Below are 20751 nucleotides of genomic sequence, written 5' to 3' on the forward strand. Positions count from 1 at the left end.
TTGATGGACCAAGAAATGGAAAGTCTCGGGTTGCTTGGGAGCCTCGAGACTCAAGCCCATTTCTTAGGCCCAAACATGTGGGTAAGCACAAGAGAGAGAAAATAGCTCAAAGCCCAAACAAAATAACCTAGCCAAGAGATAACCCAACCAAAAAAATAATAAGCCCAAATCAACAAAGCCCATTTGCTTAGAAAGCCATCTTGGCCCTTAGAAAAACCAAAATAGCCCACCCGAGCTTCAGTTTTCTTGAAAAACAGAGAACACATGAAGGAGTAGATGGCAGGCTCCTTAACAAAGCTGCTGGAAACTAGTCCCAAGCCAAAGACATCCAAAGAACCGATGAATACCATCCCGCATGCTGTCAGAAGCATCCTTTGGACCAGCATACATTTGCATCTCTTTTCCTTCATCAGATTCAGCCAAGGAAGAGGAAAGAAAAGAAGAAAAATAGCAAACCAAGATTGGAAGCCCTCATTGCACAGCCGCGGGAAAGGGGGATGTTGAGCCCCCAAATCCCCTGAATTCATGAAGATAGATGAAGCAATCTTTGCCAAGAAAGGGAAGTCAGAGAAGGAGGAGAAAGGGAGAAAAGCTCAGCCAAAGTAAGTAGAAGCCATTAGGGTTTCTTGAAAAATGGTGATTTCCGGCAGCTATAAATTGAGCCTTCCCCTACCCAACAGCAGGTACAGACAACCTGCAGAGAGCAAGCTTTACTCTCTACCTTGCAAAACTCAGTTCGTGCCTTATTCACTTCCTTCTCGATTTGTTTTTCTTTTTTCGCAAATTCTGGAAGAACCCTGCCTTTCTTTTTCCTTTTTTCTCTAGTCAAAATCTCCCACAAAACACCTCATCCCTTACTTAGACCCTTTCATTTCTCACAAACCAAACCTAATTTCTCTCTTAGTGCTAAACCCATGTTGGTTTTGCTCTCCATGCCTCATGCCACTCATGTTGGGCTGAGAAACCATCTGTAAGCATGCCAGAACTACCTGCAAGTCATCATTATTCTCGTTGGTGAAGATTATCCAAAATATCTCCTAAGGTTTTGCTGCCCTTTCGAGGTATTTTGGGGCTTGATTTTCGAACCTAAACAAAAAGGGGCAATCTCCTCAGTCTGCCTTTTGCAACAAGCCCAACCCATCTGCTGCTGGAAGGAAAAAGCCCCTACAATTATTATGTGTCAAATGTTATTTTTAGGGGTTATTTGTAGCAATGGTTCCTCAACTATACTCGGAGTTACATTTTGATCACTCAACTCAAATATTACTTGCAGAGGTCACTCAATTGGGTTCTCGGATTGAGTGACTTATGCAACTAATATTTGAGTTGAGTGACCAAAATGTAACTCCAAACAGACTGGGCTTCCCAAAATTTTTATAAAATCACTTATTACCCCATAAGTAATGTCAAACGGACACTTAATCCCTCTTTACTTTACCATTTTTCTTAAACTCCATCCACAAAACCATTAACTGACGTGGCATGAAAGTTCTAATACAAATTAAAATATGAAAAACTTATTACAGCGAATTATTCACATAAACGAAGCCTTGTAGTTGTAATGAGAACCATTGGCATTGACTTGGAACATAAACAAATACAAAAACTAAAAGGGTTCACAAACATGTGCTGAAACAAACAATAGTCGCAGTTCATTATTTCCCAAACTTGCAAGCGAGACATTGAAGGAAACGAAAACAAAAAATAAACGAAAGAAAAAGCAAAAGGAGAATTGGTTCCGGTGGTAGGGTTGGCTACTTGTAGTAGGAGAGAACAGTAAATATGGTCTGCGTTAAGGTAAGGATGAGAATAACGGCCACTCCATTAGAAACAGACCAGAATGATGACGGATTGTATAAATAATTCCGTTTGACCCTTACTAGCCTAGTCTTTAGCCAGCGACGCTTGATATATTCATTTACTTCCTTTGCGAGGTCACCGTAAAAGAAGCCGGTGGCTTCGGTGCCATTGGAAAGCCTTTTGAAGAAAGAGGCTGTGCTCACCTTGCTCAACTCTGTAGTTATAATTTCTTTCTGAATCAGAAAGTCCACATCTTGTACAGACTCAATAAGGTGACTGAACAGGATGGCATAAGAGGTCATGTGACACTGCTCGGGCTTCTGTGTACATTGTTCGTAGGCTATGAGGTTTCTGATGAAACATTCTCCATTCGCTCGAATTATTATTGGTGGAATCTCCATCACTCCATTTCTAAGGGTAATGCCGAGCTGACCATTGTTTGCTGCATGTTTAGCCACAAATTTGACTCCAATTTCTCGAAGCTCTGACACGGAAGGAAACGGAGTTCGATATTCAACATCCTCATTATTCCAAACTTCCACCGTTGATTGAACCGAAAAATTTCTTACAGTCTCGAGTAAATGGCTACTTTCGAATTCTGTTATGCTGTGTGGATACGTTCTACTTTCAAATGTGGGGTTCTGAAAGACATGGCAAGCAAGTTCACATAGAGATCTAGGGTCATCATCATTATCTCCCCTTGTGACCTGGAATAAGCAGTGAAGAACCTTCCAAGGGATTTGGTTTTCAACTAGCAACAAATCATTTGTAATTGTCGACAACATCCATGGCGTCTTGAAAATAGCATCACCATCTTCCACGGGAGTAGAGCGGACCATTTTGCGGAGAAGTTCAATAATAAAGCAGCCATCAACGAGCATCATTTCTACAAATTCATCACTAGACAGAGGAACCCCTTCTTCATAGCAATCACGAAAAAAAATTTCGTACGGTCTAATTCTATGGACAAGGTCCGCCAAATGCATGTTTGGAGGTAGTTTAGCAAGAAGGCATTTGAAATACCATAGTTTCATTTTTTCCATGGCTTGCAAACGCGCTCCTCCATGGTGAAATGGCCCAATTGAAACCAGATTTGGGCCCGTTTCATTGTACCTTCGTAGTGTTTCTGGGACTCTGTATATGGAACTATGAAATGGTAATGGTGATGCACTGTAAACTCTTGTTGACAAGGAGTCTAGTAATCCATCTTCCGCATTGCTGGCTGACATCATGATCCCTTTCAACCTCCAAATTTGACTCGCTCTGCTTTTATTAGCAAATTGTTTATAATAAAAAATGTCAATGAATTAAAGTACCAAGAGTGGAACCATGTATAAAGAATATCTGATTTATGCACGGAGGAGTTGCACTCTCTATTTAACTAAGGTATTCCTACAACTTAGAGATTTATGCATGTAGAATACATTAACAAATATATATATATATATATATATAGAGAGAGAGAGAGAGAGAGAGAGAGAGAGAGAGCAAAAAAAAAAAAGGTAAAACATTCAAAAACCATAAAATGACATTGGTTAATGCAAACATTAAGAATTAAAATTATTAATTAAATGAGGATAATATGGTAAATTCACAATTTTCATATATAAAAAAATTAAAAATTAAAAGAAAAATCAGATAATGGGTCATACAAGAATATCTTATTTATGCACGGAGGAGTTGCACTCTTTATTTAACGAAGGTATTTCTACAACTTCAAGATTTATACGTGTAGAATAGATTAGCAAATAATACTTAAGGGAAAAGCTTGGCTCCTTCAAATTGAGGAGGAGCTCCTCCTCAGAACAAATGGAATTTTGACACTTGTCAATCTAAGACATATCTTGAATATATTATGGGTTATGTGGTCAATGACCTTCATGGATCATCTTCTTCCTCTCAAAAAATTCCTTCATGGATCATCTTCCTTTTAATTTTTATACTAGTTACTCATTCTTCTATCAATAAAATGCTATCTTTCGACAATCAAAAAAACAATTCAATAAAATGCTATCGCCCTTCTCTCTCTAAATAAATAAAAAAAATCATGCCTTTAAGGTTTTCAAAAACCAAAAAATAAAATAAAATAAAATAGAATAAAAACTCATTTACTCTCTATATGCCAAAATAGAGACCAAGATCTAATTGAAATTTTTTAGATTTCATTGATAAAAAGATAGGAAGGTTGATAACTTCCACAGTGCTGCTCGAGACACCATATATATGTAATTGGTAACTGACAGAGGAAAGAGAAAGATGCATGTTTCTTAAACACACACACACACAAAAGTCCTAACATTTGTAGGCAATTTGTAGGAAAAACTCACCAGGATGAATCGAGAGGTTTGATGGAGTTGTCGTTGCAGGATAAGAGGTACGCAAAGCAAGGATGAAGCCTACGCTCTTTTAATGTGAAAAACACCTCCTAGTCCACATTGGTCAAAGTCGTTTTCTAATAATACGTGAATATTTTGTTTCAAGAAAGAAAGAAAAAGTTGTTTAAATAATATTCTTTTTCTATGTGGTCTTTTTTTAATGACCTGTAATTCTTCAACAACCGGGAGATGATGTTTAAGCAAATAAAAAGGTTAAGATGCCCCGTTTACTACTTGTTAACTGCAAGTCTTTTTATAAAATATTTAGTTTACCTCGGTCAGTGACTTGTTTCCTAGACCTCGGTTGGATACTTTATATAATAAAGTTCGTTGAATAATTGCTTAAGATATGTAACAAATCTATTGAACAACACTGTCAAGTTGATTATTAAAAAAGGCGGTTCAACTAATTACAATATACGATTTGTTTCGGTTCGATTTTGATAAAAATCAAAAAGGAAACCAAACTAAACCAAACCCATTAAAGACGGTTTAGTTTGTCATGTTTGGGCTTAAGCCCAATTCTCTTTCATTTTGTATTTTTTCAACATTATTAGTCCAATTACAACCAACAAATTCACAACTTGCTCCATACTTAAATCATTTTCTAGAGTACGAAATCATCCTAAAGCTCAATATGCCATAAAACTTCAAATTTCAATAACTAATATAGCTCAACTCAAATATCCATATATAGTTATTGAAGGAAACATTAAATCCTAGCTATATTTAGCCACAGGGATAAGGTTACAATTGATCTTAGGCAACGGAAGCTTTAAAATACCATAAAATGGTAAAACATTCAAAGTACCAAAAAGCAAAGCAACGAAACTCAATTTTATAGTTTCGGCCCAAATGACCTTTTTCCGCATTACCTATATATACAAAGTAAAAGGTAGAGAAAGGTAAAACATTCAAAATACCATAAAATGCCCTTGGTTAATACAAACATTAAGAATTGAAATTATTAATTAAATGAAGATAATATGGTAAATTCACACATTTTCATATTAAATAAATTAAAATTAAAAGAACTAATATCAACTTGAAAACGGAGCAGACTTCTAAGTTTTCCATTTCAAATTCGAACTAATATCAATGATTTATTATACCACTTGAAAACGAAGTCATATTTCCCTTGCACTTCAGCTACGTCAACGATAAAGGCGGAACTATAAATTTTTCAACAGGTGGGCTAGCTAAATTTTTTTAATTTAAAATTAATGATTTTTATTTAAACTTATGGTTTCTACAGTTTTTCTATAAATAGAAGTATACATTAAATCATATAAACAAAAAATATAAATACATTTAACATAAGACAAATACATATTAAATACAACCAAAAAACACTTATTATCAAGGTGTGCCTATTCAAGTTGTGTCATGCTCTTGTTGAGAGAATACAACTACCAAAAGGTAGCAGAGAATTAAATAGACTTGAGAAAAATAATATTTTCTTAATGTACTGTAGTTTATGGTGGTCTATATAGTTTTTGTTCTTTCAAAATCCTTTCCTAAACAACCATCAGACTTCATATTTCCTTTATGTTTTGTAGTTGCTAGTTTGCCATATATATAGGTTTGTTTTTTTCTTCAAAAATCAACCTAGGCTACAGCCCACCATAGCCTTGTGGGTGGTTCTACCATTGGTCAATGAAGAGACATGGTCTGATGATGACCGATGACGGTGAGCGGAGATAAATGCTTTTATTAAGAGCAGTTCCATCGAGGCCCCCTTGCTTTGGGCTGGGGGAGTTTTTTGCAAAAATTGGTTTCAGCGGTGAGCCCAAGCACGGGCTGGAGTGGGTCCCAAGCAATTGGCTGGCCCGAGATCCAAAACGCAGGCTGGTGCTAACGTCACCACTCATTTGGATTTTTTCTATTGCCACATGGCGTCGTTTGGGCTTTCGATATGATTTTTCCTCCAATCCAACGGCATCCAATTTTTTTGTAATAAAATACTGGAAAAAATTCAGAAATTTTTTTAAAAAATACCCAAAAAATAATGAATTTTTTTTCTTCTATAAATACTAGCCAAATTTTTTTAAATTTATTTGAAATTTGAAATTGAAAATTTTATCCGATTATGAGATATGAATAGTATTGACACGTAGGAACCTGAAAATCTTATCCGAAAATATTATCCAAATTAATTATTGAGGTAAAAAAAGTTGTGAAAAAAATAAAAAAATGAATAGTAATTGCCATTTGCCATGGCAAGCGGGTGAAAACGGAAAATACTATTTGCAAGGGCAACTACTATTCATATGAATAGTGGCTGCCCTTGCTTCCCCTTGCCATGGCTAAGGGCAAATGGATGGAGTTGCTTTAAGTGTGTTCAAATAGTCTAGCGAAGGTGAGCAGATCTACTCTTGAAAAAAATAAATATAAATTTAAAAAGAAAAAACAAAATTAAATCTCAGTTAGCCAATTTCATTAATAGACACGGTACTATCACATAAGCTGCCACATAATGTGGTCAATTAAGCGTGTTCAAATAGCATTGTGGAGCAAATAGGATTCCTTTTTGTCTTAAAATAATTCTAGTAGTCCTTTTTTTTTTTTTTTTCAAAGAAAGAGAGTATATTATTCAAGGAAAACAGTGAGTAACTAGTACAAAAATCGGCAAGTGGGTGAAACCGATAGTTCTCAAATTGCCTTAGAAGAGTGCAGCAATCCTGCAACAAACCAGCAAGTGGGTGAAACCGAGAGACATCAGTTTATTGGATAAGTTGTACACCAAGAGCTGAGTCCATTTCAATGATGAGCCTATTGATACCTTTATCCAAAGCCATTTTAAGACCAAAAAATAAGCCCCATAGTTCAGCTTCAATTATTTGCCCCTTTCCCAAGTTCACTGCAAACCCCTTAATCCATTCTCCAGCACAGCCACGAAGAATACCACCAGCACCAATATTCCTAGAGGCAAGTATGCAAGAACCATCCACATTCAGTTTAACCACTCTAGAACCAGGAAATTCCCAAGCCAAAAAAAATATGTATTTTCTCCCCGGCTATAAGATGATTTGCTTGGTGTTAGGAGGAGTAGCCTCATCAACATTGACAGTCTGACCCGAAGCCTTGCAAAACAAATCCAAACATCTTTTCATGATCCGTGCATGCTTCGGGCTAGCCTCCGAAAAAAGGATTAGGCTCTGCAAAGAAGAGGTGAGAGACAAAAGGCCTAGATTGGGAAGATTGGACAGGCTTCCAATTCTTTTTGCTAACAGAATCCGCCATCATGTAGTGGGACAGTTTCTCAATGCATAAAACAAAGAGATAGGCCTTAGATAAATCAATCTTCCATGCAACAAAACCTTTCTTGCCTTTAGAACCTGAATTCATGCATATGTCTACCCGGAACAAAGCTAACCTAGTTAGGGCTAATCAAATTAGGTAGAATAGGCCTTAGACGAGCAACCAGGACCTTGAAATTACTTTGTAGACAGTGCAACATAAACTTAATAGGCCGAAATTGATCATAGAGGTAGGATTTTCCACTTTAGGCACCAAAGTAATCTAGGTGGAATTAAGACCTTCAGGAATCCTACACTCCCTGAAACCTTGGTCGACCAACTTAAAAATATCATTAGCGCAAATATTCCAGTGCTTCTGCTAAAAACAAGTTGGAAAGCCATCTCTACAGTAGTAACCAAAGGAAACCAACTCTCCAGAATCAATACAGGGAAAGAGATTAGGGATTGCAAACCTGCTGGTTGGCACATGAGCAGGAGAAAACAAATCAGAAAAATAGTGCATGGCCATATTTTTAATACCTTCAGCCTCTTCCACACAAACTCCAGCATCATTCTTGAGTCTGTCAATTTTATTCTTTCTCCTTCTAATAATGGTAGACATGTGGAAGAACTTGGTACTACGGTCACCCTCTTGAAGCCACTTCACCCTAGATTTTTTGTGCCAAAAAGGGCTTCCTGGTCCAGGATACCATTAAACTCTTCAATAAGCACAGTTTCCAAATTGTTAAGAAAATCATTAGGCCCTTGGCATAAGGCCTTCAGAATCCCCGCTAAACGAGCTAAAATTCTGGCTCTTTCCTTGTTTGACATGACCAAAAACAGAGCGGTTCCTTTTTCTTTCTTTCAAAGAATCGTAGACAAATCCCACTCAAAAAAAGAAGTCCTAGACAATTCAGCCCATTCATCAAATAGGCTGATCATGTTGACCCAATAGCCCAAAGTTGACCATCCTAGTAAAATTTGGACCACATCTTTAGTAGCATCCAATAGCAATGCACCGACTCAAAGGAATGATGGCTCTGGTTCCCAGTTACAATTTAATCTGAGTTATTCATCAAAACAAAAAATATTTATAAATAAAAAAATACATAAATTTGGTATTGGGGCCGCACGGTAACAACTCCACTAAATAGAAGCTTTCAAAGTCATGGGCCCATGGAAGAAAGGTCAAAGAAGAAACCCAGATAATTCTCCAATTATTACTTATTAAGCACAACATTATACTTATTCTAAAGTGCATATGAATATATACTGACAACGAAAGTTAAAAGGACAAAATGACATCTCTAGCTAACACATTTGTTTCTCTATTTTATGAAATACTAGTCTTACCACATTTTTTATACTACAATTTTATACCACATGATGATAAGTTAATGTATACATACCACATCACGTAAAATCTAGCTTCATTAATTTAATTGATATGACATATACGATATGGACGCCACATCATGTGGTATAAAACGTGAGATAATAATGTAGTAAATGTAACATTACTCCTAGCAAAAATAGCTGCAGTTTGAGCTTCAATTCAACCAACCTGCATAAACATTACTGTCATAGAATGTCAATTTAAATTTTAAAGCACAATTTTGTCTCAAGTAAAGGAGAGGCAAAATGAACAAATTGAGACTCTAAAATCCTTCACTTTCAGTAATCTAAAGAACATAACAATATATAAGGGGTTTGTAATTCAAATGATTAAGAGTATTTATCACAACACCTGAAATTCTAGGTTCGACATCCCCCTCTTTAAATATCACTTGTATAAATTTTAAAAAAACATAGCAATACAAAATTCTAGAAATTAATACTAAAATCTTAATGCCCCACCATGTCTTAGTGCCTTAGATAGTCACTGTTGTCAAGCATCTAAATCATAATTATGAACATGGTTTAATATATATCTATCTATCTAATTTATAAGTTTACCATCCCAGAAAAAAGATTTTTGCTTTACATGAAAAAGATGTTGTGTGATTGGCTACCAGTGAGCCTTTCTTGTTTTTTTATGACCACCGACATAATTGTGCGCGTGTGGGGGTTGGCAACAAATTTGGCTTAAATTTAAGACAAGGAACGAGGCCAGATAAGACTTGGGATCTGCATTGTCTGTGGCCATTCCTCTGTATCCATTTTCCTGTCTTTTTTATTACTATTCTCATCAACTTATAATTATATTAATCAAAGGGCTCAGCTCATCAGTTTCTGCAACTTAGTACAAATTCCAAAACCCAATCAAAGTGCTTCTGCTCTCTTTCTTTAAGAAGATTGGAGTATTGCTCCATGTTAGGAGTTTAGTTAATGTCTCATTATAAGCTTTATCTTCACTTTCCTTAATTATATAATATTTATTTATTTTATATAATTTCTTATAATGAATTATGAATTTAGAAACACTTTTATTCCAAACCAGTAATGGTAATATGTGGAAAAGTAATATGGGGTCTCTGTTTGCTTCTTTAATGGGCTAATCAGGTGACTAAAACCGTTGAACAAAATGCTTAAAAACATTTCCCCATAATGGTAATTTCCCATGTTGGGTAGCTTGTGGAGCTTTATGGTGGTGCCAAAAGATACACCCACACACATACTCCTCTCTCTGTCTTTCTATTTTGCTGCATTTGGTTTGAAATGCTGAGGCTTGAACTGGTTTTGTGAAGTTGTTGCAGTGTTGGATCTGGTTCTTTTTAACCAGGCCTCAAATGGGTTTGTGAGTTTTCTCAAATTTGGTCTCTGAGTTTGAAGGTTTCCTGCTAAATTTTCAGTTTTTAGTGTTGGCTCTGTTTTTATGTGCTTTGGGTTTTTGAGCATTTCAATGCTGAGATCTGATTTCTGCAGATTTACTAGTCACAGTGAGGTTCAAGATTCTGTGAGTTGGATTTGGTAACCTACTTTTGTACTTCATAACAGTTCAGTTGAGACTGAGAGGTTAAAGCAAAAATGGCTCCAAACTTGGATTTTTCCAGGTGGTGGGCAAAGAGCAATACAAGTAAGGGTAATCCAGTGGTGGTGACCATGGAGAACCCCAATTACTCTGTGCTGGAGATAAATGGTCCTGATGAAGTATTTAGGCCAGTTGATAAGGACAGAGGCAAGAATGCCAAGCAATTTACATGGGTTTTGCTTCTAAAGGCGCATAAAGCTGTTGGTTGTGTTGCTTGGCTGGGAAATATTCTTTGGTCATTGCTTGGTTCCATTAAGAAAAGATTGATATTTGGGCAAGGAGTGACTGTGGAGAATGAGAAATCTGGAAAAGGAAGAACCTTGTATAGGGTCATTATGGGATTCTTAGTCATGGCTTTAGCTTTTCTGGCTTTTGAACTGGTCGCCCACTTGAAAGGTTGGCATTATTTCCAGACCAATAGTTTGCATATCCCCCAAACTTTGGAGATTAAAGGATGGCTTCATTCAGTTTATTTTGTATGGTTGGAGTTCCGGGCCGACTACATTGCACCTGCAATTCAAGCTTTGACTAACTTCTGTGTTGCTCTCTTCTTAATCCAATCCGCCGACCGTATGCTGCTTTGTTTAGGTTGCTTCTGGATCAAGTTCAAGAAGATTAAGCCAAGGTTTGAAGAAACCCCATTGAAGTCAGACGATTTGGAAGGTGCAGGATGTTATTATCCGAAGGTTCTTGTTCAAATTCCTATGTGTAATGAGAGAGAGGTAACAGTCTCAATGCTTTTTTTCTGGTTAAAGTTTTACTGATGAAACTAGTGTAGCAATTACTAGTTTTGATTGATATTTTTTAGTTTTTTTAGTTTTATCTGACCATTCAAATTTGAGTAACATTATAATTGGAAAGGTAAATAACTAAATACATAACTGTACAAATTGATTTCTAAGGAACTTTTTTACTAGTTTTCATGGATTATTCATGACTGTGACATAAAATGTATTTAGGTATATGAACAATCTATTTCAGCAGTCTGCCAACTTGATTGGCCCAAAGAACGCTTGCTGATTCAAATTCTGGATGATTCTGATGATGATAGCATACAGTGGTTAATTAAGGGAGAAGTAGCCAAGTGGAACCAAAGGGGTGTTAATATTATCTACCGACATCGTTTGGTTAGAACTGGTTATAAAGCTGGGAATCTCAAGTCGGCAATGAATTGTGATTATGTGAAGGACTATGAGTTTGTTGCAATCTTTGATGCTGATTTCCAACCAAACCCTGACTTCCTCAAGCTGACAGTTCCCCATTTTAAGGTGGCTAGATCTCATATAGCTCTTTGTCTGGTCTCTATAGCCCTTTCTACTTTAGGTGACTGATTTTGGTTTGTGGTTCTAATTTGTGTGGTAGGACAATCCTGAGCTGGGGTTGGTTCAGGCTAGGTGGGCTTTTGTTAACAGGGACGAGAACTTGTTGACACGCCTCCAAAACATCAATTTGTGCTTCCACTTTGAGGTGGAACAGCAGGTTAATGGGGTTTTCCTCAACTTCTTTGGCTTCAATGGTACTGCTGGAGTTTGGAGAATCAAAGCACTTGAAGAATCTGGAGGCTGGCTCGAGCGTACAACAGTAGAAGACATGGATATAGCAGTTCGTGCCCATTTGAATGGTTGGAAATTCATATTCCTCAATGATGTCAAGGTAATTTTAATTATTTCAAATCCAAATTCAACCTTACCTGATCCTATGTTTAGTACTTGACTATATGGTTTTGGGCATTTTGCATCATGAGTTGGTAAAACCTTGCCTAAAACTTTTCAAATGATGTCTCAAATTTAAGAAACTGATTTTCAGGTCCTTTGTGAACTTCCTGAATCTTATGAAGCTTACAAAAAGCAGCAACACCGTTGGCATTCTGGTCCAATGCATCTCTTCCGTTTGTGCCTTCCAGCCATCATTAGTTCTAAGGTACTGTTACAATTAGATTCTCCTCTTTGATCTAGGTATTTTTCTAAATAATATTGTTCTGAGAATGTACTATATGCCATACTGCAGATGATGTTCTGGAAAAAGGCAAACTTGATACTACTATTCTTTCTGCTTAGGAAGTTAATTCTCCCATTTTATTCTTTCACATTGTTCTGCATAATACTTCCTTTGACCATGTTTGTCCCTGAAGCTGAGCTGTCCATGTGGGTTATTTGCTATGTGCCTGTATTTATGTCATTCATGAACATTCTTCCTTCCCTTAGATCCTTCCCCTTCATTGTCCCTTACCTTCTGTTTGAAAACACAATGTCTGTTACCAAATTCAATGCTATGGTATCCGGCTTGTTCAAGTTGGGGAGTTCATATGAATGGGTTGTCACCAAGAAGGCGGGTCGGTCATCAGAGCCTGATCTGTTAGCTGTGGAGGAGAGGGAATCTAAGGCCATGAACCACCCACAACTTTACAGAGGAACTTCTGATAGTGGGCTCTCTGAGCTCAACAAATTAATAGAGCATCAAGAAGCTGGTCCTAAACCTCCTGTAAAGAAATTGAACAAGATCTATAAGAAAGAGCTAGCCCTGGCCTTCCTGCTGCTTACTGCTGCACTTAGGAGCCTTTTATCAGCCCAAGGGGTACATTTCTACTTCTTACTATTCCAAGGTGTTTCATTTCTACTGGTGGGGCTTGATCTAATTGGTGAGCAGATGAGCTAGAGATTTGAGGTACAAAATAATGGTACAGATTAAAATAAAGGGTGAATAAGAGATGGGAACCAATTTGGTTTTCAAAATGGTACCCAAAATTGGCACTGGTAGATGCAAATAGCTGCCCATATAGATTCTTTTTCTAGCTTTTGTTTGTCCTTGTATTGCTGCAATCATTTTTTGGGTTCATTTGTGACACGGGCGAGTCTTCCACATCAAATCCTCACACCATCTTCTTGTTTTCTTGTTTGGTTCATAACTTATTGGTGATTTTTATTTACATATAAGAATTCTGTGTGATGTTCTTAGATAAGCAATGTTTATTCCAATACCAGATAGGTTGAGTTCTGTAGTTTGAATTTTCAAATTTTACACATGTAAAACTCTCTGTATATTTCATTAGTTCAATTGATACCAGATTCTCTCTCTCTCTCTCTCTCTCTCTCTCTCTCTCTCTGCCATTTGTTCTTCCTTTCCTTTTCCCTATTATTTGTTGCATTTGTAAAAAGTGTCTCTTTGGAAATAAGAGAGAGGCAAAATTAGTGTCGGCAAGCAATGAGAATGGTGTTGCTCATGCTGTGGCTCTTCCCTTTGCCATCAAGGAAGATTCCTGACCTTGGATTTGCAAAGATTGGTAATTTTCCCTAAGCTATGTGATTATGCCCTACATTGGACCACACATATCTGGGTGCGTGCCAATCGTTGTTCCAATAAAGGCATGCATGATGGTAGCTGCAGAAAGAACCCTATGCATGATGGTAGATGCAGAAAGAACCCTACTCATGCAAGTCATGTGGACCTCAGCAGACCCTTCCAAAGCATCCTTTCTATAGTTTTGAACACTTTGAAGCCAACTTTTGCTTTTGTATGAACAATGTTGCTTCATTAATGGCCAGAATACCACTCACAAAAAGATAATTGGTATTTTTCCCCTCATAAAATATTACAACTGCCTAAGTTGTATGTGTCACATGATGGTGTCTTGGAAACCATTTCAACTGCAGAAGACCCTTAAGGCTTGTGGCATAAGATGTAGGCACATTTGAGTGGCTTATTAAACAGAAAAATAAGCTAATGGTCTTGTAAGCTTCAACCATAAAGCAGAATCCTGCAAAGAGGGAAACTAATATATTGAAGATGCTCTCAACCATGTTTGTTTCTCACTCACTCACACCAATGTACTGATTTTCTTTTTCTCCTATTGAACCCAACATGGATAAAGAAATGGCATTTTTTTGAGAACCTTTTCTATTAAGATGGGAGATAACTTACTAAACTCAAACACACTATATAAATGCTAGGATTAGAACCTAGGACTTTTCTTGAGAGAGCAATTGCACCAAACCGCTACACTAGTGAGTCATTTGCAAGAAATGGTTTTTTTAAGTTGGCTGTAAATCTACCTTTCCCTTCATCCTTACAACTAGAGACTTTACTATCTCTCATGGGAAGCAAGTGACAAGACTAAGTAACCACTTGATACACACTTTTCATTGTCTTTGGTAACATTCATAAATGAGCAGTGTGGGCATCCTCGAGCCTTGAGTGTTTGGGATTGAACTCAATTAAACAGACAAAAGAAGATGTGGCCAGCTCCCCTCCAATTTATTGTCTAGAGACAAAGCTGGGGAACCTGTGAAAAAAAAAAGCTATAAACAGGATTCAGATTCATCTCATTCTTGTAAACTGCAAACCAATGGGTCCTTAAAATCTTCTCAACAATTTCTCACAAAAATTAAGAAAATAAATAAATTAATACAGATCAACCATGATCTCTGCAGTCATTAAAGATGAGTGTCTTGTAGCAATGCAAGTGTGGGTTAAGGAGCAAACCAAGTGAGCCCTACTGGCTTGGAGGCTTCTGGCCTATTAGCACGGTCCATGTTTTTTGGCTGTTTTTCTCCATGTAGATAGAAGTTGACAACCCAATTGGCCAATTTGCATTACATATCAAAATGCATCATTGTGAACATATAATTATTGCAAACATAATTTCTGAATATGTATGTGAGAGAGAAAAAAAATTCATTTTGTTTGACTTGTCTATTTATAAACAGTCAATAGGCGTAACATTTCCCAAACATGTAATTTCTTTTAACGACCAGTCACATCCTCTCATCGTTACATTCAATTGTCACACCCTAAATTCTTTGCCAAAAGCCACTTTTGATGTGGTGTGCTGTGCCCTTTTCATCAAATGCCTCTTTGGTTAAGAGTTTCTCTTCTATTGGTTTTCTCCTCTGGTGCACCAAGTTTATTGTGCCTTTTCACACACTGAACTCAATTGCTCTCATGGAGTAGAAAAACTTGTGTGAAATGGTTATCCCCGGCCATTCACGATTTGCTAAATGAAAAGTTATCACGCGTGGCACACCGTTATTAGTCAGGGATAGCAAAAGTTCTACACAAGTGTTCTTCCTCATGGACGATGGCTTAAGCCATGCCATGATGGCCATGATGGCCATAATGATAAATACCGATAATTGATTATCAACATAATCACATGCTCCTCGACATTGAGCAAGCAACTTGCCATGAGGAATTTATAACTCATCAAAAAATCTGAGGCAGGCATCATCAGCAATCCCTACAATTAGTTGGTGGCTTGTTTAAATGATAATAAGTTGTAGCCAGGCTGCCTTGCGTTTTCATGTCCTTTAAGGCCTTTCATGTGCTGCACTAAATGTCTCTCTCACTAATTTGACAGGTTTAGAATATGCTGATCTGAAAATTCCCAGTTCATTCTTCCAAAACACATTTGCTTCTATATCCAGCATTGACCATATTAATTGAACAATTTGTTATATATTGACTTCATAAAAAATAAATGCTGCAACTTTGATAAAAACCACTTTATTGATCAAATTAATTTGAATCACTTGCGGTTGGCTTACACTAACAGGAATTGATCTTCTCCTGATCCCTACCCCTTCTGTACTTGTTTTCCAAACACCTTACAACATGAGCTTCCCAGCTACAAATGATTACAGCATAGTCTTTCACCTTTTCTAAAATATGATCCTCATGAGAACGATTACTCATTTTCTCTAAGAGCAGAATAATCTTTCACCATCAGAATCTCGCTGCATAACTTTTGTGGTACCTGTTGTAATTCTTTTCCTTCTTGCCATGCTTGCCCTACTGAAACACCCGGTCCCAGATGACGAACATACACAACCATTTGATCGTTGAAAGGATATGGATGCTTGACTACAAAAACAAAATGCACATATAAAATTATTTACAGTTAGATAATTATATCAGTGAATACCATACCTATGTTACAAAAATAAATTTGCATATGGAAAAAATACTTGAGCTTGTGTTATTAATGGCCTTTGCAGAAGCTAATGTTTGAGCAAACAGACAACTTATTGGCAAACAGCTGGTACCACAACTAAACCCTTTAGTGGCAAACACAGCTCATTGGCAGTTAGTATGGCCAGACAGTTTTCAATCACAGCTCAAAGGAAGTAGAGATGATACGAGAACTGGAAGTGGAAAGTGACGGGAACCGCATAAATTTCTTTTTGGGGAAAATTGAGAACCTAAGGAAAAGCATGTTGAGAAGACTTACATATATGCAAAATATAGGTAAGAATGATTAGGAGTATATGATATGTGTATTGTGTACACACATATTTATAGAGATCAAAGTTCCTGGACCTGTGCACCAAGTGCTCCAATTACTCCACATCTTTTAGAAACATCGTTGAGATGATCTACCATGTCTAAGTTTATAATTTTTGAATAGGCTAAGATACCATGTCTAATTTATTAGATTAAGACATCTCGTCAGAACATTCTTTTCTCATGTACTTAGCTTTTTCATTGGAAAAGTTAAGATTAATTTCTTTGAATAAAATAAAATATCCACACGAAATTTTTGCAAAGAATGACCACTGCTAATAGTGAACTAGTGACCACATTGCATTGGATGTATGGAAAATCATACCTGGTTTTGGAAAACCCTCTGGGTATTCATGGAGATCAAACAGCCCATCCCCAAATTCATATGCTAGATCACAAGGTTGTTCAGTTGGCATTACTTCCTTAAGCTGTCTCACTACGAAGTACAAAGGACTAAAGGAATTTGCAAGTCCAGTAACAAATGATCCACCTGATTCATTACAATAATTGTTAAGAGTAATATCAACAAACTGCTTAGAGTTATATCAACAAACTTGATTAATTGTAGCCAATTAACCTCTACTCTTTGAATTGCAAACCATGCAATGAAAAAGTGGATTGAAAACATCCAAAACAAACTCATCCTAAAACTTTCAACTAAAATATGAAACTTACAGCTATTATAAGAAACCTCAAAGTACATGCTAAATTACAGTATCGGTAGTTCTATTTCTTATTCCAAACTATTGATAGTATCAATAGTTCTATTTGGATTCCTTTCTTTGGAAACAAATAATTCTTTTTGGATTCTTCCTCAAGATACGGATTAACTTTCCTTTAGTTTTACTGCACTGCCTTATAACATCCACCAAACCTTAAACTATCAGAGCAGCTCGCTCCCTCTGCAATTCCTCCAGTAAGAACAGCTCCTGTTCTATCCTACAGTTTTAGATAGATGCTTGTAGCTCAATCTTCCACCTCCTCTCATTTCCAATGAAATATTCTGTTAAGATTGGATATCACTCATGCAAGAAGCATTCAAGCATAAGAATAACAGAACAGATTACTCTATTTTTGCAGTACATAACTACATATTCAATATAAGGACTAATGAAACACATCGTGATTCATCTTCAACTGATATACCATGCTATCACATTTAGAAGGATAATGTTTGACAAGGAAAATCCTGTCAATATGCATAGGCCATGTGCTTAAAATCCCACACCATAGCTCTAAGTTATGTCCATAATGCTACAGAAAGGAACTATATATTGTATATCATGGACCAATAAGAATCTAAATTAGTAACCAATGAAGCTTATTAATCTTATGGCACTGAATTTCTGTCATCACTTGTCCTAACTAATGCAACATGAGGGGGAAGCATTAAACATAAGGATTTGAATTTACTGTAACTTCATAAGTATGACTTGATAAATACAGTAGCTGAAACTCATAATTTACCCATATAACAACATGTATTTTGGAGGTCTACTCCATCAACTTGCATAATATTATTCATGCAACTCTAACTTCAGCCGTAATAATTGCACTGACAATCAGACCTACCATCTTACAATTGAATTATAGTCGGATGTAAATGGGAAAATAAAGATTCAATAACTCATCCATCACCTTAAAACTTGCACCGAAAATGATTTAGAAATAATATAGATAGATGTAAATGGGAAAATAAAGATCACAAGAACTCATCCATTGCCAATCCCCATGAATATTAACAAGCAAGGGAACATGCTACATTCAATTCAATTTTAATTTTCACGAGAAGTGTAGAAAAAAAAGCAAAATTAAATTACAAAAATCATAGAGGGTAAATAAGTTACCAATAAATCGTCCATAAATCTCCCCGTCCTTCCAAGAAAAAATTGCCTGGAATTTGCAGAACATCCAATTACACATCCCCTACAATACATGCATATACAAGCAGGGAGAAGAAAGGAAAAATCAATAGGAGTACAGGAGTTACCTTCTTGAAAGAGTTTATCCAAGAAATGGGCATTGGTCCTATTAAAGATTATCCAATATCAGTGCCACAAAAATTTTGAAAGGTAAATAAGATTCAGATTAAAAGGAGGCTCAAACTATACTTCTCCATGGGTTATTGCTATAACAGAAAAAGGTGGCATTTGCGAGCAAGTAACCTAGCCTATATAAGGAAATTAAGCACATAAATTCTCAGAAAATGAACTGGTTAAAATATGCAATCAGAAGTTTGAGAAAGCCTACTTCAACAAGGGGGATAGCAAATAACCATCCAATTATGACCAGAAATGTGCTATTTCCAACTAAAACAGTCCTACAAAAAAAAATATCCAACTAAAAGAGGAAACTTCCGCTCATCTAAATAAAGTCAGCAAGTAGTTTTTAACATCATATAAGCAGAAACTTTCATGTTGTTGACATCAATAGTTTATGAACTGTAAACCAATAAACTACGCCAACCAACAGATTACATTCATTATTAAAAAGCACTAATGAGGACATTAGAGCTTCCAGTAGAAAGAGCTCGATCTATGTAAGTTACCTCCATTTGTTCGGCAATTATAATATTCAAGAGAAATTGCACCATCTTCATTGGACAACAATTTAGATGCACTTCTCTTGGCTAAGTTGGGATCCTCGTATCTTGTGCCAGCTATCTCCCAAGCTCTTGATATGAGCCTGCATTAAAATTGTCCAGATGTCAAAGACTCTACATTCAATCTATTAATTTCAAAAGAAAAATTCTTTATAAAATAAAGATACATAAGTGCCTTATGTCTTCATAACTTGTCATTGTAAGACGAGATTCAATGGATTTTATAGTATAACATAAACAAGTTACCTAGGTTCTAGCAATCGCAGCAGTCGATGACGCCTTTCCGGAGGAATATCATCAATTTTTTTCCTAACAAACACAGATATACAATTTAAAAAAGGGTAACTAATTAAGAATTAATATTTGTTCTTTTTCTCAGCATTTTCACAACAACGAAGAATAACTTCAAAGTGCCATAAATCTAAGTAACAAAATAACATAAAAAAATAAAAAATAAAAAAATGATAATGATTGAAAAAACTGACCAAAGATATGCAGCGGGATTGTAAGAAGCCGAGTCCAGAGGAATCAAGTCCTTAGGAGGGTCAAGAAATGTGACAATGTCTTGCTCATCCAAGTAAGATTTTCTCCCAGTTGGAAGATATTCATATGGTTTCTCATCCCACGAAGATACATACCCTCTCCCACCTCCATTGACAGCACAAACTACACCACCAGTATGCTGTAGAGACCCACTGCTGTACAACTGCAAGCCTGCACGCCCAAATAAAGACCGTAATCATATGTCCATACAAGTACATGCCATTTTTCTAAAACTGGAGACAACAAGACAAAACTAAAGGAGCATAATTTGCAGTTATACACACAAATACGTAAGTCCATACATAAGCACACACAAATCACACAAGCAAAAGTACGGTTTCACAAGCTTAAACAAATGAACAACATGATATGGCCCTTTTGATTTCATAGAAAATAAAAAATTGTGCTTCATTTTTCCAATTACTTAGGAAAAAAAAAAAAAAAACTAAAGAAACCGAACAACGAGCTGGTTCACTGACTTAACACTTCAATGAAATTCTGGGTTATCTACTTATTGTGCTTACTTGCCTCCGCAACTAAACAAGAGGAAAATAACTTCTTCTTTTTTTCTTTTTGGATGGAGATTGAGTTGCGGAGTTTACAAATTACGTAGGAGTGAAAAAGAACTCACCTTTGACGGAATTATATCGACCAAGTAGACACCTTTGGTAAGGGAAGTTGATTTGGCGGGAAATGGGTGATGAGAAGAGATTGGATGGGAGGGGACGAATGGGATTGTTGAAGGTTGCTGCTGCTGCCTCTGCCTTCATTTGCTTCTCATCAAAATGCAAAACAAGTTTTTGGGCTTTGGAGGGCACTCTAGAAATAGAAAGAAAGGTTCATTTTTGTGCCCAAAAAAAATGTGTTTTTTTGAATTTCAAGTCAAACTTCAACACCCATCTGGCTTTCGATTTGTTATATCCCTAGGCCTTATTCGGCTTATCT

At 36.5% G+C, this 20751-nt stretch overlaps 3 protein-coding genes across 3 annotated transcripts; 1 reads left to right on the forward strand and 2 right to left on the reverse strand.

Moving 5' to 3' along the window:
* Window positions 1-1550: 1550 nt before the first annotated feature.
* Window positions 1551-4196, reverse strand: LOC103328809 (UPF0481 protein At3g47200-like). The gene is made up of 2 exons (XM_089049627.1): window positions 4128-4196; window positions 1551-3066 (listed from the first exon to the last, which is right to left on the reverse strand). Exon 2 carries the CDS (start codon window positions 3030-3032, stop codon window positions 1755-1757), a length of 1278 nt encoding a protein of 425 aa, XP_088905753.1. The 5' UTR covers window positions 3033-3066; window positions 4128-4196; the 3' UTR covers window positions 1551-1754.
* A 5732-nt stretch (window positions 4197-9928) lies between these two features.
* LOC103328730 (putative xyloglucan glycosyltransferase 5) lies at window positions 9929-13459 on the forward strand. The gene is made up of 5 exons (XM_008231141.3): window positions 9929-11107; window positions 11345-11653; window positions 11748-12038; window positions 12192-12305; window positions 12393-13459. Exons 1-5 carry the CDS (start codon window positions 10382-10384, stop codon window positions 13038-13040), a joined length of 2088 nt encoding a protein of 695 aa, XP_008229363.2. The 5' UTR covers window positions 9929-10381; the 3' UTR covers window positions 13041-13459.
* Window positions 13460-15868: 2409 nt separating this feature from the next.
* On the reverse strand, window positions 15869-20636 carry LOC103328729 (WD repeat protein). Its single transcript, XM_008231140.3, has 8 exons — window positions 20438-20636; window positions 19749-19977; window positions 19510-19572; window positions 19210-19346; window positions 18652-18689; window positions 18509-18554; window positions 16987-17151; window positions 15869-16241 (listed from the first exon to the last, which is right to left on the reverse strand). The coding sequence occupies exons 1-8, from the start codon at window positions 20574-20576 to the stop codon at window positions 16066-16068; spliced, it is 993 nt and encodes a 330-aa protein (XP_008229362.2). The 5' UTR covers window positions 20577-20636; the 3' UTR covers window positions 15869-16065.
* Between the last annotated feature and the right edge of the window lie 115 nt (window positions 20637-20751).

Source organism: Prunus mume, linkage group LG4, assembly GCF_029339155.1.
Source record: "Prunus mume cultivar Tortuosa linkage group LG4, ASM2933915v1, whole genome shotgun sequence".
In the NCBI taxonomy this organism is placed as follows: Eukaryota; Viridiplantae; Streptophyta; class Magnoliopsida; order Rosales; family Rosaceae; genus Prunus; species Prunus mume.